Raw genomic sequence first — 26795 nt, 5'->3', positions numbered from 1 at the left:
TGACCGATTTATTATTTATGCCAGGATTTTTAGTTTAATAACCTTACGGTGGCTATATGTGCGTTTTAATAACAGCATATAAATGGGAAAGATTAGAAGACATCTTCTTAAACTTAGTACTAAAAAGTTTGGAACAGTTTTAGAATAAACAACTTATCTTGTTTGAGGAAAATGTACGAGAACTCAAAACACTGATTTGCAGTGGCAGTCAGATTTCATCTTACTGTCATAAAAAACAATCCTTGTCATTTGTATTCATAAGCAAAGTAAAAACAGCAACTGGAAGTAAAAACCCTCCCAGGAAAAGGATCTCTTTCTGCGTGTCCCATCTGCGCTCATATTTCTGCACCAATGCTGCACTCAATAAACCTCGAGACTTTGAGTACTTCTTTGTAAAAATGAAACTATGAAAGACCCCTTTTCTACGAAACATAATACTAGCACAACATGATAATCTGCAATATGATTCATCGTCCATTTAACTGTGGGAGTTGGAACACATTAAGTGACGTACGTCAGTAAAAAAAATTAAAATAAAATAAATAAAACTGTTATGACCTGAAACAGAACATGGCGAATAAAAAAGGCAAAGTTGTTTGAACATGCAGCTCTGATCTGGGGAGGATCTGTTGTTTATTTTGTAAACTTCTGGTTAAATGAACAGGATGAACTCATTCTTAGTGTACACACAAAAATTTCCCACATATTCATGATTCCCACCAAGTCTGTTTCACTTTCAGACACTGTCTAATGACCAGAAATAAATAATGATAATAATTAATAAAAGGACTATTTTAATTTGACACCTCTATACTGCTTTACTGGTTTTTAGATGTGCAAATCTTTAAAAAAAAAACAATTTTTAACAGGTAGACAAGAAAAAGGCAATTATATCCCATAAAAACTCATTAAAACTCGACTCTTCAGCTTAGAATAGCAATTCAGCAAATGATCTTTCTTTAAACGGGCAATATTAGACTTGTTAACAACATACTGACATGACAATTCACGTTATGGCTGAGATCGTGCATAACTTTATTTTCAAGATTTGATTAAAAAGGCGACAACTCGGTCATTTCTCATCGTAAGACTGTAGCAGGCGATATGCATTCCTTCAAGGAATTCTAGGTCTTTAATTTTAAATGTTAAAGGAGAACTCCATCGGACGCCAAAATCAACTTCTGTGACAGATACCAAAAGTGATATCCACAGAGATTCAAAGCAAAACAGAAAGCATCAACTGCACTGAAAGCATTTCACGTAACTGTTAAAAAATGCACACTGGCGTTTACCTGAAATTCTGAAATTCAACAAAAGGAAAAGTCTGCATGTACCGTCTTGCACACACAACAATAGGACCGCTGTTTTTGTTTTTTTTTTACTGGGGTGGAAAGGTTACTTTCACTTTCAAGGGTCCGACGAACCAGAATTACAGTAACTTCTGAAAGGTTTTGTTATGAAACGGTGTTCTGGAAAAACTGGATGTAAAACGAAAACTGCTCATTGCTTACTTTGATCCTGTTTTTTTTTTTAGCCAATTCTCTCTAAATTACTGCAGAACTATCCGGCTGTCACTTGCCTCCGTGAGTTTCACCCCAAACAGGATGAGGTTTTGTATAAGAGCTGCTATCCTATTGTGCAAGACAAATTAGAAATAAAGAAACGTGAAATGTTTTGCAAAAGTATACCATGTTAGCCAATATTAACTTGTTTTCAGCTGTTTGCTGCCCTTTCAAATTGCTTTATAAACTGTTTGTGTGGAGGGAGGTGTGTGTAGTTGGAGTTTAGAAGATAAATTTACTTCACAGATTTGATAAGCTGAGTTCCTGTTCATATTTACCTTGTAGAATGTTCGCAGTAAATGCAAACTTTCTTCTCGAGCGCCCTGCAAACAAAAACAAGACACTCTGAAACATTCATTCAGTTTTCAGACTCATAGAAATCAACACCTCTTTATAAAAGTGTAGGAAAAACAATCGGCTTGTGTCAGTCTGTGAAGAGACATCTATTTTATCAGCTCCTTTGTTTCAGGAAAACAAGCAGAGATTCTAAAATGTCAGGTTTGCTGTCAGACTGCTCATTCATGGAACGATTCATTGCACTCTTCCTTCAACTGTGCGAGGATTTCCCTTGAATTCCAAGATGACGGAGTGCAACTTGACATGTTGCTTGCTCTGGAATCGCAGCAGCACTAAAATAGACCGCCGGGCTTTTAAAGCCTTCCTGAGAAAAGCTAATGCTTCATGTGCATTTCTGATTGTCGTTCCTAGAAACACTGGCTCGCGCCTACAGAGAAACTGACATAGCATCAACTATTGAGTTAATTTGTTTTGTTGAACTCGCACGACGTCATCTCCAGGCAGCATACAGAGGAAAACAAACAAGGTAAATCAAGGCAGACAAGAAATACACTCCAATTAAACTCAAATTCCTCTTACTGGATCTGATTAACATGAGTCGGGTTGCATTTTAGTTACATTCTAATCAGTACATTACAGTTTAATATTCATATGAAGCCAACTAGAAATTTAATTCATTTTATTTTTGTTGCTTTATTTATAAATTATAAGAACTTTCAAAGGATGAATGCTAAAGCATCCACGAGAAGTCACAAAATCTGCTCTTATTCACGTGGTTGTGTGACAAAAACTGCTTCATTTTGTTCCCGTAGCAGCTTCGTCCGCTGCTTCTCGACACAAAGCCCTGACCGAACCTTTTCTCACAGCGGTTTGAGCCAAGTGTTGTGTGATTGGTTAGAAGTTTGTGGACGTGCTTGGATGCGGAAAAGCGCTGGAACGGGATTCACCTCCTCCTCATCACTTGTGAACTCATGACCGCACATCTCCGCCAAGCTTGATATCGTCGTGTTCACTTTGATTGGGTAACAACCCCGTGTCCTGCAGCAGGAGGGGTTTTCTCCAGAGTTCTGAGACTACGAAAAGGTGTGAGCAAAAATGAACGTCTTGCATCCTTGTGACTGCGAACTGACTCCTGGAACAGCTCGTCATTAAACCAATAAACACGCTCCAACCTGAGAGCAGGCCAGAGAAGTGGTGCGGACGACAAAATGAGTTCAGGATAAAAGTTTTGATAAGCCTCGTCACTTTTTCTTACAGGGAAGTGAAGAAGACAGAGTAAATACTAATCTGACCTGATTTACTGTCAGATATTAGTAACATAAGAAGCAGCACAAGTAATTCCAGCTGTAGGGCAGAGAGTGAACTTAGCTGTGTTTCCACAGACTTTAAAGAATAATATCATTATTATGACTTACCTAAAAGCCATGTTCTGCATTAACTGAGCAACATAGGAAACCCTCCAACATTACTTCTTCAGTACTCAATTAAATCATCTTTTTTTAGTATTCCAGTGTAAAACTTTGGGAAGTTCCTGATACCAGAAAAAAAGAAAAAAAAAACAACAACCTGCTGGTAAACGGTGGTTTTAAATGATTAACACATGGCTGAAATTTCCTTTAAAACTCCAGAGATTGCTCACAAAGTTTATTTTGAGACAATTTATTAGATATGCAAACCTTTGAAAATCTTGTTAAGAATGAAAGGAAATAGCAGGAAATGAGGGTTACTCTGAAGTGGCAAAAAAACAAATGAAATATTTCCCAGAATGATGAATATCAACAAAAAAAACTCAGTTGAAGAAAAAAAAAAGAAAATAATAAAGAGGAGATACAGAGGAGACAATGAGTTAATGAGAAGTTTGGGCTGAGTGCCAAAAGAGATGAAAAGGTCAGATAACATTCTCCAAAGAAAAAGAGCACATTGACTCATAACCAGAAGTCGTCTCTTCCAGAGAAACCTTGTAGCTCATGTTCTAAGGAAGTGAAGATTTATGGAATAAGCATGTTGGGCTCCGATGATTAGAACAACATCTGGTTTAGCCCGTTTCTTCGCTCTCTGGAATTCTTTGACACAAGTGTTGCATGTGACATTTTGACAGGATGAGCCAGACAGTCGCATAGTAATATTTGTGTTTTACCTCTAAGCAGGCCAGATGGACATCTTTGATTATACAGCAGTTTCCAGATAACACCGACTGCTTTAACAGAAGGCAGCTCAGCTCGAGGGTGGCCAGGCGCACTTTAGTGTCTGGATAAATACAACAGAAATGTACAAAAAATGTGCATGAGTTACTGTAGTTTTAAAAAAAAAAAGTTTATCTGAACCTGCACCGATAGGATCAGTTGGGCTCATTCAGTATCTCACACTTCTGTAATTACATTCACTTCTGTACATCTTCTAGTAAAATGTGTTTAGTTATTTGTGTCTCTGCTCTATTGTTTAGCTTCACAATGTGACAATATTTCAACATCAAAATCAACTAGTTATTACATGATAACTTTGTAGTTTATTTGACTAAACGCAGACATGCACAACTGGAATCCAGCTGAAGAAGAACTTTGTATTATTAACTATAATGCTCAAGACAACAAAGGATATTTGAAGGTGTGTGTGTGTGTGTGTTACCTGGCTGTGCTGCCTGGTTCATAATTCTGATCAGTCTTTCGACGAGAACCACGCTGTAAGAGTTCCTCTCCTGGTCTGGAACGGGCAGCTGCAGACGCTCCAGAAGATCACGGTTTACACCTAAAATCAAATTTAACCACGAAAGGCCCGATTCAATATTAGAGGCAAAACGAATGGAGGTTTTTCTGGACTTTTAGAAAGGGAGACACAGAAAACTCATCAATCACGAGCCTGATTTGTGAAGCAAAAGCTGGTCATTAACAAATATAAACTTTATTAAAATATTTGTGTAACTTATAAGGAGTTGATCCGTTTCAGCAGGTGATTTGTGTGTTGAAAATTCATATTTTGAACTAAAGTTTCCCATTAAAAAACAATGCAAATGTATGCCTAAATAATTCATTAAAGTAAAAGTTGGGTTTAAAGTGATGTGAGACGATATCGTTAACACGGAGCTGCCAACCTTTGCTGTGTGAAACGGCATAAAGCAGACAAAGGACAAACAGGGCGTGGTAGTCATCATTATTACAATCAAGGGCGTTGTACACCATGTCCAAAAACGGTCTGTGGAGAAAGTAAAACGTTACTCTACAGATACTTCCTTCTTTTCAGCTTTTGCACGCGAGTGTGTGGGAATTTACCTGCTTCTTTGTGTGTGTGTACGGGTGGCGGCTGCCGTCTTCTCCTCGTCGGTGATGTTCTGTTCTGTCAGCTTGGACAATTTACACTTCTCCATCACCACCATCTCGATTTCTGTGCACACACACATTTTCTAATTAAAAATGTTCAAAAGGCGTGGACGCCATCTCTCCTCCGGTCCATAATTTTTACAAACATCTTTCAGCACACTCACAGAAACGGCTAAAATAGGATTGTATAATCTGAAGTGATACCTTCTTTTTATGGTACAAAATGAATAAACGGAGGCAACAAAAATGTCAAATGGGTCCCTTTTACTGTACAGAGAACAGCTATTGCTAAGTGACATTAAAACGTTCACCCACTTCAGCTATTACAGTCGATTCTTTAATAAAAGTTTGTAATCTCAGAGCTGCTCCTACCAGCTTGCTAAATTCTGTAGGTGTTTTTCCAGCCTTCTAGGAACATGTCATTTTGAAACTACTTTGTTACTCTGTTATTCAGCCCACTATGCCCACTTAAAAACAGCTGCAGCATGTTCCTTTGGCCTTAGGAGGCAGTAATAAAATAATTCCCATAAAGAGACTGGTCTATTTGGTCAGAGCAAAGAAGGCATCAGTCCAGATGAGTGAAATGGTCACAACAGATGCTGTGTCAGAACACACACACACAGTCAGAGGAGCAGTGGGAAAAAGGCGGAGAGGTGAGGAGCACAGGATGGATGGTCTGTCACTGAGGGGATGTGTGATAGGTGGGCAGCTGATGCAAAACAAGGAGGCCTAATGTAAACAAATGAATCCAGAATGGGTCTTTTTGTTGCCATTTTTTTTGGTTTCTGCTAATAAAGATGCTGAATAGAAACATTTCAGCAGCAGATGCATTCAAGAGACAGTCGTGTTATTGCTCAATTATTCGCTCAAATGAAAAGCAAAGCTAAGCACGTGTGCAATTTAAAACATTGCTGTTCATAAAAATGAAGCCATGTTGTGTTTTTATTAGAGATGCACCAGTCAGTTTTTTAGGCTGATTCAGATTTCAGGTTTTTTGTGAAGCTCTGACCTGCCAATACCAATTTTTCTCTAGAAGAAAAAATACTTTTTGTAGTTTCTGCTTGAACATTTGACTATGTGTTCATAATAAAAATGTTTCCTGGTTGAAGTCAACCCACCACTTTTAAACCTCTGAACCACCAAGGGTGAGCCGCTCGACATGTGACGTACTGATGACAACACAGGTTTTACAACCACATCAACATTGCTGAGTTACGCTTCACATTTCCTTTGTTAATCACCAAATGAGCCAGCATCACAAAACCAAACGGCTACAGGTATCTTTAAAGACTGACTTTGTGAAAAGGCCTTCTGTCTGTCACTGGAAATGTACAAATAATATCCTTTAGGTTCATGAATAAAGGCTATTTTACTAAGACTATGAGAGACTTAACATTTTTTATAGTTTTTTTTTCACATCACAAGACAATCTGTTTTTGTCTGAATTTAAAATAAATTGCAGCAGTGTCCAACATAATATTTGAAAAAAAAAAAAAAGAAAATAAACTGACTTAGGTTTCAGATCTATGCAAAATAGATCACCTGGTAACGTGGCAGCTGGTATCTAACTACAAAATATAAACCCATATGTTACTGTGCAGTTAAATGAGCTGCAGACAAACCTCTAGAGTAAATACTTTTTGTTTTTTAGTAGTATTGTGCGCCTCCTGCACTGCCACTGACTTTTTAAAGAACTTTTAAACATGTTGCAGATATTATAAATAGCTAACTTTGAGTCTTCTTCACTCAGTTAAAACTTCTGCATGAAGGGCAGGTTATTGCTGGTGTGATTTAACCATCAATTATAGTGTGTTTACAGACTAGGACAACACAAACAAATGAACAAAAAACAAAAAAAAATACTGATTTTTAAGTTTCAGATCAGTTGGACACCCGTCAAGCCAAAAAAAAAACCCAGATTCTGATAACCAGCCGACTGATTCGTGCATTTTAAGATTTTAGCTCTTTTGTTTGCAGATGAGTGCTGCTGCTGCTGCAGTGACCACTTGGAAAGCAATGTTCATGAGACCACAAATTTGACTGATGGGTGTAAACAACACTCAAACAAAGTCCTGTACCGCTGCGTCTAACGAGACACACACTCACCTTCCGCCATCTCCCCACTCGCTCTGCTTCCCTTAGAACTCCCACTTCCTCCTCCTATTCCCTCTGTACCTTTTCCCTTCTCCCTCTCTCCTCCTCTGACGCCGTCATCATCCCAGCCCTCCTCCAGCTCCCCTCCGCCACTGCTGCCACCTTCCCCTGCTCTTTCGTCATCTTCCTCCCCCAGGTTTTTATAGTTTGGCCTTTTTTGTGTTCTCTTTCGGCCTCGGTGCCGGGACATCTCCAGGGATCGCTCCAGAGACTCAGGAGGTTTGATGAACCGGCGGACTCCTCCTGCGCTGACATGCTGTGGTAAAAAAAACAAACAAACAAGGTGGACAGAAGAGCAAAGGGGACAAAAGACAGAAATTAATGATGTTAAAATGATTTATTATTTTCTTTTTTTTACTCAATGATGAACTCAAATGTCATCTTGTGCTTTCAAAAACAACAACAAAAAAAAACAGCAAATGGCTGTTTTGTTCTGCAGCAGTGACTTATAATACATAACTGCAGATCACAGTATGTGCCGAATATGCAAACCAGGCACTAGATGGAAGTGAGAAGAAAAATGGTCGGATGATTATGGTTTCCTTTCTAAGAAGTGACTAACTTTCCTGTTTCTAGACAGTAAGTTAACCAAACCTTATAAGGACAAACGTACATGCAAAAAAAAAAAAAAAAAAAAAAAAAACCAACATATACCAGGACAAAAAAAATAAAAAAGGCAACAAAAACCTCTACACGCTAATCAGTTCTCGTAAATGTTTCTGACTGTCGATGCTGATCAAAGTCCGTTAAGAACAAACCACTTCCTCCTTGATGTATTCTTGCACAGAACATGGGAAAAATGACCAGCTGATGCAAAACTACATGCACGACCATTTCCGTAAATCCAGCAACTATAAGCAACCCACAATTCAGAGATAGTTGTCAAAATCTTACCACACACACACCAAACCCTCCAGGAAACAGCTGGTAAATGATAAGAAGCTGAGCACTGATGACAACACTGACTTACAGTCAGACTAAATAACTGTGACGGTAACTACTACTACTACTTCTGCAAATTCTAATAATTAGCTACCAGTCAAATTAAAATGCTCAAAATGACTCAGAAAGGAACTAAAAAGAGATTATTTATAACAAGATTGGTGTGAAGTCAGAACATTTGGCTGAAGACGTAAAAGTTAAGATTAGCTCAGCATGAAAACACAAATGATATATGACGACACAGAGTTATTTCGCAAATCTGAACTATAAACCTGTAACACAGCTTGGTTTATTACACCTCAAACAAGAATCAGCTCACACAAATTTGTAAGCAGCAGGTTGCAGAACTTCTTGTTAGTTACAATTTGTTTGGTCCCCCCCTCCCCCCACCCTCATGTTCAGTTTCCATATTGAGTGCTATGACTTACTGGACTGAGGCAAGATTTGGGTTAAACTGAGGTTGTTTAAACACTCGACCGTAATGAGCTATAACAAGCCGAGTGGGAACCACAAACAGCTGAGATGAGGCGAGCAACATTTTACAGAACATGCGGCCTAATCTGAGACGCGACCTGCACACATCTGGTAAAATGTAAGATCAGCAAAAACTGAAGGTGTCAGACTTTTAAAAAAAAAATGTTATTCCTTATTCAAATCAGTACTTACAAGACGTATAAAAAGGTAGTAGATCAGGTTATATTTTTTGGATTGTTATCAAACAAACAGCAGCATTATTAATGAAACAGCTTTGTTGATGTTTTTGTTCTTAAAATCAAATTTCAACTTTTAATAACAAAAAACAGTTGGTAGGGAAAAACAAGACCTTGAAATTGAGTCAAAATGGGCATCTTTTTAAAGAAAACAGACCTATCAAGAAAATAACAGATGAATAGATAAGGGTAATATATCAGGACTAGAGTTTGCTGCTACAGAAGCCATATAAAATCCAGTATCGTTTTCATCGGAGAGGTTGCATTTCTTGAAAAGGTTCGACTTTCTTACAACAGACTGAGACGAACACTGAAACTAGGTGGCCCGATTTCATTCAATCTTGCGCCAACACAAACTATGACAGAAAACCACACGTGACCAGATGGGAACAGACTGTGTACACATCAAAACTCACGAACGGAGTCTGAAACCCGAGCTCTACCAACCATCTTCAGGTCGGTGTCCAGAACAACCCCAGAGACGGTTTCTCAGCAACCCCTCCCCACATCAATTGAAAACAAAAGTGAGGCTGTGTTGGTGTGCTTTTTAAAATAACCGTGTTTTCTTTCTTGCTTTCATCTCCTCCCCCCATCCTTTGTATTCTTCTTTCACTTTAGTGTTCTCGTAAGAGGAAAAGTGGTCTCCTACAAATTATAATAAAAAGCAACTTGATTTTAATTCGGCCTGCTCAATTCACAGAGGAATCCATTATTAGGCCTGTGCATGACAACAAAATACAAGATTAAAATGGTGTTTCAGATCAAGTAAGGTCTATTTTAGACTTTTACCTTGAAAATAAATAAAGCCTAAAACACCAGCTCCTAAAAAAAAAAAAAATAGGTGATAGGTTTTTTTAGTTAACTATTAGGCTGGAAGCTCAATCGTACTATAGCTGCTGTTGCTAAAAACACAGAGCACGCTGTCAGACACAAACTACAAACTAGTATCTCTGTGCGTCGCACCTGCTAGCTGACAATGTTCTGGTAAACCGCTCAGTCTCAGCCGCTGCTGAGAAATTAATGGAGGTCAGGGAGCATGCCCTACACAAACACACACTCGACAGCACTTTCAATTAGGCCACCCACTGCAGGTGAAAACATTTACTTTTACATATAAATGTTCTCTGAAACAGGTGCTTGTGCTTTGTAATATGCAAATACCGGCATTATGTTTCTAACTGGTGCATTTGCAAGAAGAAAACCCCCCCCCCCCAAAAAAAAAAAAAAAAGGAGCTACAAAAAGCAAAAGAAAAAAAAGAGGAGAAAAAAAACACTTCTTCCAGGAAAGAGATCTGGGTTAGGTGTTCCACCATGTGACCTAATTTCCTGCCACATCATAGACAAACAGGAAGTGCCATTTTACCACCTGCAAAAAAACAGAGCTCGTTCCTGATCTGCCTCCTTTTCATCTACAAGAAATCAAACAACAACACATACATCTGATGTGGCAGAGATAATAAACATTCACAACCTGAAAGTTACATTAAAAAGTTACATTAAAAAAGAAATAAAGTGCTTTCGGAACTGCTAAAAGCTATTCCTTAAAAATGAGAACTTTCTCACAGCACAGATGTTCAAGGTGCTCTTGAATACAAAAAAAAAATTGCACTGCAACAGACATCTGTGCAGGTTACATGGAATTACACAGGATTATTTAAAGTTGCTCAAGTTGTTTGACACCTATAAGCGATTCGGTGTAACATTTCTCAGAAACTAACAGACAAGTAGATTTGGTTAAGTCAATATAATAAATTATTCTTATCATCTTTTTTAAAATTATAACTTTAAAACCCTTTCAGTGGATTTAGCAGGTTGGAAACACCGATTTGTTCATCTTCCACACACTGTAGAAACACGTTTGCTGGTATGGCTGTCTCCTGTTGTGGTATACCAGAAGTGTTAAAACATCATGCCTCAAGTCACATTCACTGAAAAGGTAGGAAGCTTCTTACAACAGATACACACACACACGCACACGCACAGACAGACAGATGGAGCACAAAGAAGAACCGCAAGGGTTCTCAGAAACGCTCACTAACTCAGCACACCCACCTGCCAGTACAAACAGATGGTCAAAACTTTAGTAGAGGGAGGGGCAAAGAGGGAAGAGAAACTGAATCAAGAAGATAAGAAAAAAAAAGGGGAGAGAGAGAGAGAGAAGTAACAGGTGAGGGGAAGGAGATGGGGAAAGACGGGGGACAGACAGGGGGAGACTGTAGAGAAGATAAAATGAAAAGAGGGGAAGTTATATAAACAAACATAAATAAAAGCAAGAATTTAAAAACTGTTCTAATCAAACCCTAAAGAAGGAAGATGGACAAAGAAACAAGTTAAAATCTAGAAAGAGGAGAAACGATGTTAGATCATTTGCTTTTTTGCCTTGATGTGGGTGAATCATGGAGAAAACCAAAGGCCCAGCCATCTCATAACCACCCACACACACACACACCTCTGGAACTGTGTGTGTATGTTTATGTGTGCGTGTCCGTGTGGTTGCATGCGTGGGTGTGCACTTTGTTGTTCGAGCAGTGTACTCCAAGTGTGTTTGCTTCACTTTTAGTGTCACTTTATGTCACAGCATACATCACTGAGCACATCTGTGAGTCAAATGTTTGTTAGAGCTACGTAAAACATTACCATGGGCCTAGTTTGCATACTACAGTGTGCTCATTTGAAGAAAAAAAAAAAGAAAACATCTAAATAAAAAGTAGGGACTTTTCTGGTTATATTTAGCGTTGTATGGTTTGGAGACAGTGGGACTGGCAAAAAAAAACAGGAGACAAAACAGGAAATGGCAGAGCTGAAGATGTTGAGGTTCTCCTTGGGAGAGACGAGGATGGACAGGATTAGGAATGAGGTCATCAGAGGTACAGCACAGGTTAAAAGGACAGGGAGGTATATTGGTAATGGGACAAAGAGAAGATATCTGGATGCAGTTAGAGAGGACATGGAGGGAGTTGGAGTGAGGACGGAGGACACAGAAGACAGAGTCAGATGGAGGAGGATGACTCACTGTGGCGGCCCCTGAAAAGGGAACAGCTGAAACAAACAGAAGGTAGTGCGTGTGTGTGTGTTTACATGTAGACATACCGTGTTTTTGTGTGAACTTTGCATGTCTGACTGGGAACTGAAGACTGAAAGGTCTCCATTGAGAATAACATCTGCGAGGGCGTTGACCAGAGGCTGATAGTGGATAATTAGAAACACCTGAAAAAGACACACGCAAAGACAGGATTCAAAATGTTTCTCCTCCCCTAAACAATCCACACACAGCCAACAAAAACCATAACCACACATGTTCCAAAAAACTATAAAGACATAAATCTTAATGATCTTTAAAAACTACAGTAGAGAAAAATCTAAAGAAAAAAAAACATCTGAAAACTTACAACTGTTCTTTTTTTAGGGTCAAATTTAGATTATTATTTAGTCTACTTAAAAGACACTAGACTAGATACACTTTAAAAGTGACAAGGCCCATAATACAGACACAGAACAATCTGTTCCCATTTAAACTAAACTGATAATGTTTGTACATTTGACTCCTTAAATCACACTTTCAGGCAGGTTATGGAAGTAATTTGCCTCTTTTGTTTTAAAAGAATTAATGAGATAAAAAACAACTTTTCAATAAAACAGAGCCTACAGGTTCAGCAGACTTAAAAACACATAATAAAACATAAATACTGCCATACTCTGGTGATTGCTGATGGTGGTATGGAGTGTGTGTGTGTGTGTGTGTGTGTGTGTTGCTTACCTGAGACAGCAGATAGAGGGAAACCTGAGGGCTGATCCTCCGCTCTTCAGACTAAAAAATAAATAAAAAAGGAACAGAACATTGTAAATAAGACGAAACATGAGGATACTATTTGAGAATTATTTTTGTGGTTTTGAGAACATCTCATGATTAAATGAATTGACTATTATCAGCTTGCACAACAACTTGCGGTTACTGTTTTGCAAAAGAAACTCGATTCGAGTCAGGTTCTTGACCAGAAAAGGGCGGTGAACTCCCATCAGTTTTATGGAGAGTTTCTGCCTCAAACAGAGTTCAAGTATCAGGGAGTCTTGTTTACAAGTGACAGCAGGATGGAGCGGGAGATGGACTGATGGACTGGGGCTTAAGTTGTAGTAATGAGGGTGAGTTTTGTGGTTCTTCTACGTTCTGACCCTCACCCTGTGATGATTGGGACAGAAAATATGAGATCCTGCATACAAACAGCTAAAATGAGTTTCCTCTGTAGGGTGGCAGGGCTCAGCCTTAAAGACGGTGTGAGTAGCTCGGTCATCCAGGAGGAGCTCGGAGTAGAGCCGCTGATCCTCCGCATCAAAAAGAGTCAGCTGAGGTGGTTCACTTCTCATTGGAGGAGCGAATTAAATCCAAACTAAAATGAGCAGAGTTCAAAGCTTTTAACAGCAGTGATCACCATGTCCTGGGTGACTGAGAATCTACACCATACGCATCTCCTTGGAGGGGTTTTGGGCACATCCTTCTGGGAGGAGACAATGTGGAAGACCCAGAACCTGCTGAAAGGATGATAAATATCCTCTCCCCGGTCTGGGAAGAGGAGCTGGAGAGATGTCTGGGCTTCACTCCCTGACCTGTTACCTCTGAGACCCGAGCAGAAATAAGTAGCTGGAAACAAATAGGTGGATGTTTCTTTAAATACATTTATTGATCATAGTCACTATAATTTCTGAAGTTTCTGTGTATAACGGCATTGGAAAAAAGGTAATAAAGTTGAATAGAGGTCAGACCTCAACTTCTGCACATGAACACATCACTCTAGATTTGAGCTCCTGTAAAGATCTAAAATTAAGTAACTTAAATGAAAATCAATGTTTCACTATGAGACTTCTGTCATCTTGAGGAAGTTTGAAAACTCTGAGATTAGTAACTTACTGTAATTACCTAAGGCCAGACCAAAAAAAAAGCATTTAAAAGTAAAGTGTCAGTCAGATTGTGTCATTTCTAAAACAACCTTGTTCTTGGACTATTTCCTCTGTTAAAATGAGTAATTTGAGGGAATATAACACACAATAAGAAACAGAGAAGGTACAGAAGACAAACCAGTACACTGATGCACAGTTTGACACGCTCTTTAGGTATTAGTTTAGGTAAAAACACACAGTATGTAAAATAAAATGATTGTAAAAACACAACCCAAGCCCACCCCACTTTGAATCTGTGAATAATCAGCATAAACCAAGTTGTTCACGAGTGTTTAAGAGGGTAACGTACCGTCTCAGGAATGACCAGAGAGTAGACATAGAGGGGCAGAAAGAGACGATTGAGGAGGTGATCGGTTAACACGTCGTTCAGGAATTCACAGTTGATGATGAGGATGTCGTTCAGGTAGTGCAGATGGTCAAGGTGCTCTGCTACCAGGTCACTCAACTTTCCTCTGTTCTTATGCCTGAAACACAGAAGTCAGAGGCAAAGAGACAAACACTGATATGGATTAAAAAAATAGTTACATTTATATCTGGTCAAAATTTTATTTACAATTAAAAAGGACTAGCAATCTTTAAAGCAGTTTTTAAGTAATGCATATTTTATGTAATCTCCTGTGATATCGAGTTCACAGAATGCTGTGCATAACTTTCAGCTACAGTTCAAAACCTGTAAAATTGAGTCATAACCATTTTTGTGTTGGCTAATGTTGATTAGCAGTGGTGACCATCTTGAATTTGAATGACTCCAAACATTTTTCAAATGTAGTAGTACATCCAAAAGGTTTTTTTTCCTCCTCAAAGGTTCATTAAAATCTATCTAGTTGTTCAAAGCCCTTTTGGCTGCTGGCAATAAAAATAAAAATGTAGTTACCGCAATGCAAATTGTGTATTTATTAATAATCAGCAGGGTGAAGTTTATAAACCTAAGACAACATTGCCCCCTAGAGGCTACAGTGAGGAGGACTCAGAGGACTTACTCTTCATCCGTCTGCACACACTTGTCCAGTTCGATGACATGGCTGCCGATAAACCAGACCAAGTTACTGAAATACGGGACCGCCGTTTTGTCTCGAATGTAGTGTAGCATGTGCTGGTTATCCACTGGAAAGAAGACCAGGGGGGTCAAGAGATGGGAATTGTTACCAAAGACATTCATAAAAGTAATTTTTCTACACATACACAGAGTTACTCATCTGTACACACACCGTGTGACCCCTGGAAAAAAAATCCCAAATGTGGCAACTTAACATGACAAAACCATTCTAAACAAAAAGCAAACAAAATAAGTCACTTTTCAAAAGAATAACCTGTCTAATCATTATGATATAAACACAGAAATATATATTTCAGACATAAGAGTGTTTGCAGGTGTAGGGAAGTAATATAAATGTGAAAAAACAAAAACACGTGTTTAAGGTCAGGATGCAGAATTTGACTTAAATTTGGTGTTCTAACTGGTGGTGATAATGGTTATAGTGAACAATTTTTTTAGTGTTTTCTTTATCAAAAACTTACATACTAATAATACAGTGCAATCCCGGTTTAAAGCTTTACTTGCTTTCACACAGAGAAATCTGATAAACGAATATATTTGTAAGGATCTAAATGATCAGAAGTCCGAAAACAATACAAAAATACAAAATCCTAAAATATCAGACAGAAGTGACTCTGTAGTCCACTCTTGGTGTCTGAAAAACACTATTAGCCTTCACTAAACAACAGTGTGGGTACTATCTGTGGTCTCTACAAACTAAGTGTATAAAAAGCTGAATCAAAGGACTAACAGAGAGGGATCACAAACTAAATAATGGTAATAAAGACTGAAACAATCAAACTCATCACCAGAGGAGCTCAGCTAAATTAATGCATGCCAAATAAATTAGGTGAAGAAAATAATTGCAGTGGCATGCAGGTTTTTCTCTGCATGTATGCAGGTAAGTGATAACATGAACAATGATTTACAAGAATACACATATCCAGATATTTACAACAATTACACCATTAAGAAGAGGCGGGGCTGGGTAACAACAAGCAAGGGCTGAAGAGGGCTTCAGATTTGAGCTAAATCAATCAAAGCCACAGAACAAATCTACAGCCAATGAACGCATCTTTTAGAGCTGCGCCATCTTTTTGTGAATGCTGCGTGTGAACAGAAACTCAACACGTTGCTTAGATACCCAGCCCACAGAAAAAGACTGAATGAATGGAACCAACTTACATGAAACTGTAGTTAGGCAGATGGGGCGCGTAGAAGGAGGAGGAGGAGAGACAAGAAGAGGAAGAGGAGGAGGAGTGGTTGGAGAGGGGGGGAAACAGACACAGGGTTAATGTGAGTAAAGGGAGCGGCTGTGGAGGGGGAGGGGTGGACGTTGGGAAGGGTCACGCAGGCATCTTGACAAAAAACTGCAAACAATGGCACACTTGGAAAAGGAGTTTCAACGTCAGTGTGTTTTTTTGTTTTTCTTTTAAACCGTGTCGCGTGTAAGCAGAAACTCGGCATGAATCAACATAAATTAGCCTCGCTGCTGAATAAAACCGTTTTCCAGGTTGTCATTTGTTGCAGTGCATGAACAAGGAATCAGTAGGAAGCATCAATCAGATACAAAGTTCAACATCATGAAGCAACAGGAGCCTTCACTGCAATATATTCACTCATTTTTAGTGTCATAGGATTTCAAAAGTCTTAAAACTAACTAGTAAGTGTTCAAAGCAAGTATTAATGCAATGGGTTAGATGGCCACTTGTGACACTGATGCTCTAAATGATAGCATGACAGTTCTGAGACAGTGAAGGGGAACAAAACAAATAAATCTGTCAGAGTTGCTGCAATAAACTGGAACTTCCTTGCTTGACAAACTTTTTTTTTTATATCATAGCCTATGACCAGGAAAGCAACACAATCCCTACACAAAAAAAATGCATTATAGTTAGTTTAGCTATAGAAGAAAGTCTGAGCTAACACTCACATTTACTGAAACCGACTATGCTGTAAAAACTTGTCCTAAAATGTACAATGAAGGAGAAATGTTTGAGTTTTTAAAATAAAAGTTCTCCAAAAATGAAAGTAGGAAATCCAGTTTGTCTCCTGCAGACTGAGCCCCATTATATCTTGATGTAAACACTAATTCTAATCTATTTTGACTTATCGTTACTGTAGAAATATTTAGCATAGTTTAGCTATTCAGATTTTTATCTTCTTATTGTCATGCAAAGTTCCCAGTTCAGGGACGAGTTGTTCTACTTTAACAGAATTCTGCTTCTTAAAGCCATGATAGCTGACCTTTCATGCTTCTAACACAATTTCTATATCATTAAATGATTTCAGGTTAATTCAACTTAAACTCATCAAGGCTTTTGTAAAAAATGAGTTAAAAAAAACAAATATTCATCACTTCTGTTTACAACTGAATTAGGCAATCAAAAGTTTGGCATTTGCACACGAGGTTTGCTTTAACGCCCTCCACTGCTTGATTTCCTCAGTCACAACGACTCTGCTTCTGTCGACTCTTGTCCTTACAGCTTTTAATCGTTGTTTCTTTTCAGAGGAAGAGAGATTTATATGCTGCGATTTATCAGTCGATTTCAGTGCCATTGTTCTCCCCCACCAACCGGATTATTTTACTCACTCAATATCTGTCAATAGCCGTACCTTGACAGCTTTTATGCTTTAAGATGGATTTGCTGGATACTAGAAGTTCATTTTATGCATCTAATCATCTTTTAGCACATATTAACTAGATTTCTCACAAGGACCAGATGTTCTGGCTGAAGAATCTGAACTCTATCAAAATCAGCTGGTTACAATAAATCACAAAATACAAAAAAACACAACATCAAAGGCTAAAATAAAATCTAACAGGCTGCATACTTGTTACCTGTTAGTCATGCAGAAGGATAATAAGCAGAAAAAAGAAGGAAGCACAAAAAGAGGCGGTAAGCAGTTCAGGAGCGTGTGTGCGGTTTGCGTGTGCCCATGCTTGTGCGCGGCGGCACTCACCTTTGTAGACGTTGAGCGTGATGGTGCGGACTGCAATGCGGACCATGCTTTCTGGGTGGTTGAAAAACTTAATGGCTTCGGTGTACAGGGCAAAGTCATTAGTGTGCTGTGTGTAGGAGACAGAGAGGAGGCGCCGGTGAGCAAGGCATTGAACCGCCGAACTCAGGCCGCAAGTGACAACAGAGAGAGAAAGGAAGCAGCTGGACAGAAATGTTGGACAGTCCTATATTTGCTTAACATTTAGTAAAAGTAAAATCCAAATACTTCCATTCCTCGAGTAATAAAAATGTCCTAAAAATGTTAAAAATCCAGGTAATATTTAAAACAAGAAAAAAAGGGATGGATGTTTTTAGGTGAAAAAGAAATACACAAAATGATTTTTATGGGCATTAAACTACAAACGGAGTTATCTTTTAGAAGCTAAAATTTAAAAGTCTGTAACTGAAACATATTGACCAAAAAGGTTACTTTATTAATGCCTAACATGTAATAATACAGCTCAAGCTGCTAATTAACAAACAAGCCCTCTCTCTCTGTGCCTGATCCTCCTCCTCACATTTCCTCAGTTACTGAGACCTCCAACGAATCACGTGGAGGTTTAAAAACCATCCTGAAGTCACAGCAAATGAAGAAATTTGAACCTGAAACCAAACCCAAACCAAGAACTTGTAATTCATCTCTAAAAAAAATAAAAATGTGACTTAAGTTTAAAACAGGAAAAGACAACAGCAATCCAATGGCGCCATCTAGAGGAAAATAAGCTTAAAATTCTAATTTTACTGCAAATTATTTTCTTATAAAATAATAGTGGGGGGAAAAAAAAGTTAATTACAGGGTTCTGTAAATTTTTAAAAGCTTTTGTTAAAGTAAAAGCTTTTACTTTAGTTGTTTGTGTACATAGAATAATGTTAAAAATCATTTTAAAAATACTACAGTGTTGTGCATATACTGTCAATATTGCACTGTACAAAAAACAGGTCCTCCTCATACATAAAAATACTTTCACATCTTTTAAACTGGGTGTGGTTTTGGCTTCAGGAGCACAGCTACCATTGACATTACACCAATAACTTTCCCCGGTGCACACAGACAAATACAAAGATGAAGCTGAACAACTGGAAAGTTACAACATTAACTGTGAAAGCGGTCAGGATCCTTTCGGTTTATCAATGATTACCACATATCCAAACAAAACACAACCAGGATTTTCTAAATTAAAACTGTATCTCCTAAACACAGCTGAGGAGAAAATGTCTTGTAAATTAAGTGGATCTTCATTATTTTTACCAACGATAACTGAAATGTTTGCATTAAGGGTTAAAGAGAAAGATGCTTCTTGCAGAATTGTCTGTTAAATAGGCAAAAATCAGCCAACCTTCACAGGAATGTGCAGCACATTAGAAAAGGGACACAATCAAAAAAGGTTAACAAAGTGCAAGAACTATTAACTAGATATTTTAATAAAACTAACTAATCAGTAAAGGAAATCTACTACACAAACTGACAGCTTTGTGCAACTTCAAACTATATTTGTGAAAAAAAAACTTAGTTGAAGTATTTTTTTTATTTCCAGCTGATCTTACTGTGAAAGTTCTTAATACTTTCAGGTAAAGCTCATAACTTATTTATTTCACCATTGCGTCTTTCTGTATTTTCTCTCATGTACCAGTGATCTCTCTGTGGCCTCACCTCGTTGTAGAAAAAGTGCACAGTGTGGTTGTTAAGCTTGAGTGACAGGGTCTTGAGGAAGGAAATGTAGTAAGCCATGATCTCTTCGTCCGAGAAGTCGAATTTGTGCACGATGATCGAGTTGACGTGGTTGTTCGACAACAGATAATCTGTAAACAAATGAGAACATAAAGTCAACCAAAACAGTGTTACTTGATCAGAATAACTTAAGTGAAACAACATTTTACATTTTAGACTTAGTTCTTCTTTTTTAAACTGACATCCAATCATTTGGTGAGTTAAGAGCTCAGGCTGAGTGGATGGTTTCTCTCAGCAGCTCTTATCAGATTAACGTCTTTCTGTTTATATATATATATATATATATATATATATATATATATATATATATATAGCAAAAGCTTCTCAGATTCAGGAAAAGACTAACTGCAGCAAAGAAGAGAGTCCTTTAAAAATATTTTATGATTCACATTTAAACCTGATGTTCTTACAGCACCCACACTCTACTGGCACACACACCACCACATTCACTGAACTGTTTCACTAACTGCGTTTCAAAAAAATGACAAAGGAGTCCTGCCGAGTATCTGAAGGGCCCACTCAGTCGGGAGTTAAACAATACATATATCTGATGAGTTTGTCAAGAAGCAAGTAAACAAAATGCACCATGAGCTCCTGTGCAGTGAACAATTGAAGAGATTGCTAAAGAAAAGAGAGATTACTAAAACAGGCAGAAACCTTCTGACAGAAAGGTTTTGTAGAGATCATTATGTTTCAGCTGACAACAAATTTTTTTAAGCCTATCTGATACAGAGAGCAGCTTCTGATTTCCTGAACAACCAAACACACACATCCTGTGGTTGAGGTGAAGATGCTGCCTCATTTCAGAAGACTGAAATTATTGCTCTGCATCGGGTTACAAAAAGAAAAGATTTGCTAAAAATTACGTAAAGAACTGCTGAACTTATTAAAACCTGGAAGGACAGAATTAACGATCATCTGAAAATAAGAAATGAGGTCAAAGAGAAAAAAAAAACCATTTTAAATGATTGTAACAAACCTGTTATCAGCAAGGCCGACTTTTATCAAATACACACTGCACTTTATTAAAATAAATAAAACAAAAAACTCATAATACTAAAAGGTAAGATTACATCAAATCTGCTGCTTGCAACATGTAGAATTTTGTAACACTCTGATAAAACCAACAACAAAAACACAAACTTGCAATCTGTTTTTTTGTTTACAATGTTCAAAATGACACCAACAACCCATAAATTAGTACCATTACTTACACAAGGAAGTCTCATGGCTGATGTTTTCAAACAGTATGTTGAGGGTCTGGAGGAGCTGAACACAGACATAGCGACCAGACTTCTGACGCAGGATGTTCAAGAAGAAGACAAACATGTTCTTCTCCAGGAAAAAGCTGATGACATACACATGTGCAGAGAAACAACAACCTTAGCTTGTGACAAACTTATCCATAAACCTATTTGTTCAAAGAAGATCTGCCTTTTGAAACGATCTGGAGGCTAGTGGTTAAAATGAATAGCTTAAAAGTCCTCGACTTAGCTGTGGACATGTTGTATTCATCATAACTCATTATTTATACAGCCAGAAATTACAAGGAAATTCTAGCTAAATACTTTAAAGCCCAAGTTTTCTGCTGCATATCATCAACTGCATCAATGAAGAATGAGCAATGCCATAACTAGAGGGATTAAAAAAAAAATAAAATTAGGTATAAAGGACAGATGTTGATTTGCTTTCCATACAAGGGTGCACATCTGGAGTTTTATGGCTGCATCTGATGGACTGATCATGCAACCACTGATTGGGACTTACTCAAACACAGAGCTGTCATTCTGGTCCCCCCAGATGAGGATCTCCGTGATGGTGCGGATGGTCTCCACTAGAAGGTTTCTGTTGTGGTCCGTCACCGTGGTGTTTTTGGTCAGAATGTGGTACATATATCTGATTTATGAAAAAGGTACGTATGAGAGACGAAATAAAACATTTTTTAATATATGCAAACACAGCAGTACAAGTATAGTCAGCAAAGCTCTAGATACAAGGCTAATGTAATTTAGAATGTACCTGGGTTATGAGAAATCTCTACCAACATTACATTCAACACCTGTAGACTAAGTTTGACTGACATTTAATCAGTCTTAATTTGAGGCACCTGTTGTAGTGGGACCTTAGACACTGCGTAAACCCTAAAGCAGAACACTTTCACCTAATGTTCAACCTTCTTCGTGGTCTTATTCTCCAGAATAAGTGAAAACACATGTAAGGACTCTAAAGGTATTAGTGCCCAGAAGCTAAATAGCTGATATTTATTAGTGAATGACATTGTTATTGTTTAAGCGCCCCGACTACTGTCAACGTAACACGCTAGCTAGCATCGCATCTTACCAGGTATTACAGAAATATTAAAACTACAAGTTCACTGTTACCTTAACAATCAACATATCTGTTAATGCAGTGTTTTCTAACCGTTATTAACCGAGCTAATGTAAACGTCGTGTTTAACTGGTTACCAATAAGAGGCTAATATTAGCCTAGGTGCTAACTACTCACTTCAAATGATCCAAGGAGTGGATGTTTTTCGTTTTTCCTTGTCCTCCAACCCAGCTCCGTGACCGACCGAACATGGTTGCGGTTTTAAGAGCGCTGCTGTTCTCCAAATTATTCCAAATACGATAAACTGCATTTGCCCATTTCGCCTACTTTAACGTACTAATAATATCTCCTTAGCAGAGGGTGATAGGCGGATAGGGTTGTGGGATTGGGTAACACCTTCATCACTAGGGTGCTTCTGGGATATGTAGTTCTATTTCCACAGTACAGGCGGAGAAAGTGAGGCGAGGGGGCGGGGGGAACTACAATCTTTACGTTGGCAGTGACGATTAAATCAAGCGACTAAAATTTCTTTGCGTCAACTGTACTGACATCTTCTCAGCCAATCAGAGTAGAGGCTGATATCCGGTGAACCAATCACGTTTCAAGGGTTCAGATGTCGCTTTGTGGTCTGCTGTTTTGATGCAGTTGGCAAAACATATTAAACGACATTCCGGAAAGACGTCGTGAGAACCATATGTCTCTTTATTATAGTTTTATTTTCTGAGTTTAGAACCTTTCTAGACTGAGGTTGTAAAAAATTGTGTAGCTGATTTTGGCTAACCTTGCGTGCTACTGTTTTTAGCCGTCGCAAGCTGGCATGGCGTGAATTCCGCTAACCGCAAGGAACCAATGTCAAGAATGCGTCGAGCCAGCTAGCGCCATATTTCAATTATGTCCCACGGTTGTTATTATTAGCAATGAGCGTAATGCCGTTTAGCCTATATGCTTCCTGGTTATTTTCTTCTGGACCTTACAGATAAACTGCTCTTAGAAAGCTTTCTCAGTCACAGTTGCAGCTTGGGCCGAGCCGAAATGGACGCCCGAGTCTCACCATCCCAAACAGATTTTTAGCAGAAGAAGAAGCTCCCAGCTACGCGCGTGCAAGAAGCCAAACCGCGGTCGCCCTTCTCTTCTATGACACAGCCAGTTTATGTCCAGCTAGATTCGGTGGAATCGCTTTTGGACGAGCTCCCATATATGTTTTATTTGGGCCTGTTCTTTGTGAACGTCCTCATCCTCTACTATGCCTTTCTGATGGAGTACATAGTGCTGAATGTGGGGATAGTGTTTCTGCCCGAGGACATGGACCAGGCTTTGGTGGACCTCGGGGTTCTGTCCGACCCGGCCTCTGTACCCTACGACACAGACACGGAGCTGGATGTGTTTGAGGGTTATCTGGAATGACAACACGGAGCAGACTGGGCCAGATGATACATCAGAGGAAAAAGTAAGTATTTTTTTCTGTTTAAACTCAAGTTTGGAGCCACACTGATTACGTCTTTATCTCAATTACACGTGTGTCTCTGTCTCCAGGTTGTGCCAGCTTAAAGAAAGGTGACCCAAGGAAGAGATTCAACCCCACATGATCAGCAACAGAAGGAGGACTTTCCACCTCATCATTCGCACTACTGACCCTCATTTTGGTCGCAGCAAAGGGAAGCAACATGTGCTGCAAGTGGAGTTGAACAGTCAGTCCTTTTGTCTGAGAAGAAGATCGTGTGTCTCACCACCTGCAGTGTTAGGATCCAGCTGCCCGGTGTCTTTCCAGGCCACGCAGGACCTGGCGGTTACGGCAACAATGAGCCGACTTATGGGAACTTGTCACTTCCATTACAGTGTCATGAAACATTTAGGAAGAACTGGCAAGTTACCAGGAGACCTACATCTCCCTGTAGGCATGTTGCATACTTGATCACTCTGACAACGACACCTTGTTTTGTACTTTTTAATTTCCAACAAAGAATCCACAGCTGCTTTGCAAGCTCACTCATCAATCTTCAATCAGAATGTGTCTTTTGAGGTTCTCCATATTGAGTTTCAGCATCAGGGACGTGCGACTCTCTGAGGAGTGTAAATTAAGTAATTCTGCTTACACTGGCAAGGCGTAATATCACCAAAGATATGCTGTGGAGCTGCAGGATGGAAAATAATCCTTCTTTTGTGTCCTCTTTGTGGTTCAGTTTTTTAAAATACTGGCTACGTTTCAATATTGTGCAGTTTGTTTAAAGTAAAGCTTATTTTCTTGACGTTCATTAAAATGGCAAATCCCTATAGGAAACCTCAAAAGACGTGCATGAGATTTCTTCGTCTTCTGTTGAGTCGTGTTTAATGACTGCGAGAGATTTGGTGCATGAGATTGTTTTTCTTTAAGAGGTTGGCAAAATTGTTTTTTTTATGTTACAAACTTAGAAGTCATTTAAAAAAGTGTATGGTCACAGCAGCAATAATAATAAACTAGAGCAAAGCAAAGGGGCGATCAGATATTAATGAGATGATTTTCAACCTTTGATTGTAAAAACAGGCTTTACCGTTTTGGGGAGGACTGGAAAGGGATAATTTTAGACGTTTTATAGGTTTTGAATGTACTGTACATGCTGCAGATCGAGGAGGAGTGATAACAGCCCAGCTAAAAACTGAACATTCATTTTGAAAGAACCAGTATTTTCCTCCTGCTACAAACAATATGCAAAGTTGACGTTGTGATGGTTTTAAATCCAGACTCTGAGTATTTACACATGCATGTTTCTGACTGAATTTCATTGCCTGGACAAATCCTTTTTGCCGCACGGCACCTCATCAGCATTTCTCAGTCATGTTCAGGTTTTCATTTGCTGCCTGCTCAGCTGAAATGACAACCTAAACGTAGCCAGCCACTTATCCACAGCTGCACCGTGGAACGGAAACTAAATATCTTACTGTAGTCAAGAATATGGATGTGTACAGTTACAATACATCCTAATGCAGAACTGTTTTTTCAAAGTTTTGATAGATTTAAATCAGTAATTTGAAGCAGATTCTCTCTTTTCTTTGGACTCAAGCTGCCGTAAAGCAATATTTTGTACAAATGTTGAAATTTCTGCTTAAACGAGTATTTTGGCATGATAAAATAAAAACTCTGATTACGCAAAATGAAAGCTCAGGATACCGCTAGTTAGTAAGTATTGTAAATTGTATTTGTACAGAAATTGATCAAAAAGTAATATAATTACTGATTAGACAGTGCATAGTTTTATATTTTTTTGTTATTCTACTAAACATACATTTTGTATTACAGCTCACAACTTAAGCTGTTCAATGGAGAGCTGACTAGTACTGTTCAAAAGTATTTCATCAGATCCTTTTCTGGGGGTATTGTATAAAATGTAGATAATTTGCATATCACTTAATGTTTGTTTAAAAATAGTGAAATCTAAAATGTAGAAACAGGTGTGTTACAGTAGCTCACCTGGTTGAGTCCATCACGGTCAGTTTCGTAGTTTATGCTTCAGTGACTCTTCTCGAAAGCTCAAAAAAAAAAAAAATCTCCAAAGTTGCGTCATTTCAATATTGATTTGCATGTTTGTAATGATTAGAATAAACACAGCAGTCATTTTCACAGCCTTTGTGATCATCAACAAACTGTGTCCAACACTTGTGTCATCCCTCCACATCTCACATCTTAGCCACAGATTGTGTCTGTCTAACTTTCTGATCTGCATTTAATAAACTTTGACTGAATGACAACTTTCAGCCTCATTAATGATCACATCGTCACTGTTGTTGTCGTGCCACTTTTTAGCCACCAGGGGGAGTCGATGAGTCGTGGAGCAAAATTAAGATACTTGTAAGACGAACACACGATATATAGATAAGCTTACAGTTAGTTAAAAAGATGGTTCAGACCTTTAGATGTGGGCTTTTGTAGAAAGGTTATAAACAACTAATATTTTACCTGCTGCAGATAGCTTTTTAAACCTCATAAATGACAGATTATGTTGTGTTCAGTTTACTTCAGAAGTGAGAATTTCAATCTGGGGAACGATGTCAGACCCAATTTATCTGTGTTCCTGTAGCATGTCTGAAAACCAGCAGGATTTGTTAACTGTTTTGCTTAGTAACCAGGCTAGCAACCGTTGGCGATACAGGTCTATAAAAAGTGATTTATTTTCATTTAAACAGTTTTAGCAACATGTTCACTAATAGTGGCGGTACAGTGCTGTGTGTGACTGAGATACGAAACTAACAAAAGTAAAAATAGTTTATCTCACAGCTTTTCATGCACGAGGCAGACATTGGAATTTAAAAGGTGAGGCTGCTCAGAAATCTCATTTCAAATGTGACTACTGGGTGTGCGAGGTTCAAGTTGGTTTATGATCTATCTTCTTTTACTGATTTCAGAAAATCCAAGTCCCAAGTACAAATGAAATGCATGGGTTCTGAGCAGACTGATGTAACGCTCGTCTGAGCGCGGCCAAGACCAAAGTGGATTGCAGCACTCGTGAAACACCTCCACTCTCGAAAAGTTCATGTGTATGCTATTACATATGTCAGTCTCTCATCACATAGTTATTTACACAGAAATCTGTTTTTTTATTATTAGCTCAAATAGAGGCAATAGCTAGCTGTAGCACTTCCTGTGCAGCCTGAGGCACCTCCAGGAGGGATTTAATTATATTTTATGCTGAAATAATCAATATCGTAAAAGTAACAGAAATGCGGAGGTTCATAAATGGTTTGGATTTTTTTGAGATTGGAGTTGTTTAAAATCCACTTTGACCTCGGCTACAGC

At 38.5% G+C, this 26795-nt stretch overlaps 2 protein-coding genes across 4 annotated transcripts in view; one reads left to right on the top strand and one right to left on the bottom strand.

Annotated features, from left to right (window-relative positions):
* The window catches only part of clec16a (C-type lectin domain containing 16A), a 37180-nt gene extending 14758 nt beyond the window's left edge, over positions 1 to 22422 (bottom strand). The window contains exons 1-16 of one of the 3 annotated variants that reach the window (XM_017416743.3): positions 22205 to 22422; positions 21467 to 21595; positions 20914 to 21047; positions 19622 to 19770; positions 17933 to 18038; positions 16154 to 16159; positions 14913 to 15036; positions 14222 to 14396; positions 12737 to 12787; positions 12070 to 12186; positions 7280 to 7583; positions 5126 to 5237; positions 4948 to 5048; positions 4485 to 4604; positions 3997 to 4106; positions 1841 to 1885 (exon numbers count right to left, since the gene is read on the bottom strand). In XM_017416743.3, the coding sequence (XP_017272232.1) occupies positions 1841 to 1885; positions 3997 to 4106; positions 4485 to 4604; positions 4948 to 5048; positions 5126 to 5237; positions 7280 to 7583; positions 12070 to 12186; positions 12737 to 12787; positions 14222 to 14396; positions 14913 to 15036; positions 16154 to 16159; positions 17933 to 18038; positions 19622 to 19770; positions 20914 to 21047; positions 21467 to 21595; positions 22205 to 22278 (1857 nt within the window). In that variant the 5' untranslated portion in view covers positions 22279 to 22422. The remainder of the gene's footprint in view (positions 1 to 1840; positions 1886 to 3996; positions 4107 to 4484; positions 4605 to 4947; positions 5049 to 5125; positions 5238 to 7279; positions 7584 to 12069; positions 12187 to 12736; positions 12788 to 14221; positions 14397 to 14912; positions 15037 to 16153; positions 16160 to 17932; positions 18039 to 19621; positions 19771 to 20913; positions 21048 to 21466; positions 21596 to 22204) is intronic. The other 2 variants (XM_017416745.3, XM_017416744.3) reach the window with 2 other exon arrangements.
* A 214-nt stretch (positions 22423 to 22636) lies between these two features.
* On the top strand, positions 22637 to 25750 carry dexi (Dexi homolog (mouse)). Its single transcript, XM_017416506.3, has 2 exons — positions 22637 to 23474; positions 23561 to 25750. Exon 1 carries the CDS (start codon positions 23162 to 23164, stop codon positions 23429 to 23431), a length of 270 nt encoding a protein of 89 aa, XP_017271995.1. The 5' UTR covers positions 22637 to 23161; the 3' UTR covers positions 23432 to 23474; positions 23561 to 25750.
* The last annotated feature ends 1045 nt before the right edge of the window (positions 25751 to 26795 follow it).

The sequence above is a fragment of the Kryptolebias marmoratus genome, linkage group LG12 (genome assembly GCF_001649575.2).
Source record: "Kryptolebias marmoratus isolate JLee-2015 linkage group LG12, ASM164957v2, whole genome shotgun sequence".
Taxonomy (NCBI): domain Eukaryota; kingdom Metazoa; phylum Chordata; class Actinopteri; order Cyprinodontiformes; family Rivulidae; genus Kryptolebias; species Kryptolebias marmoratus.
This window is presented reverse-complemented; position numbering and strand designations above follow the sequence as displayed.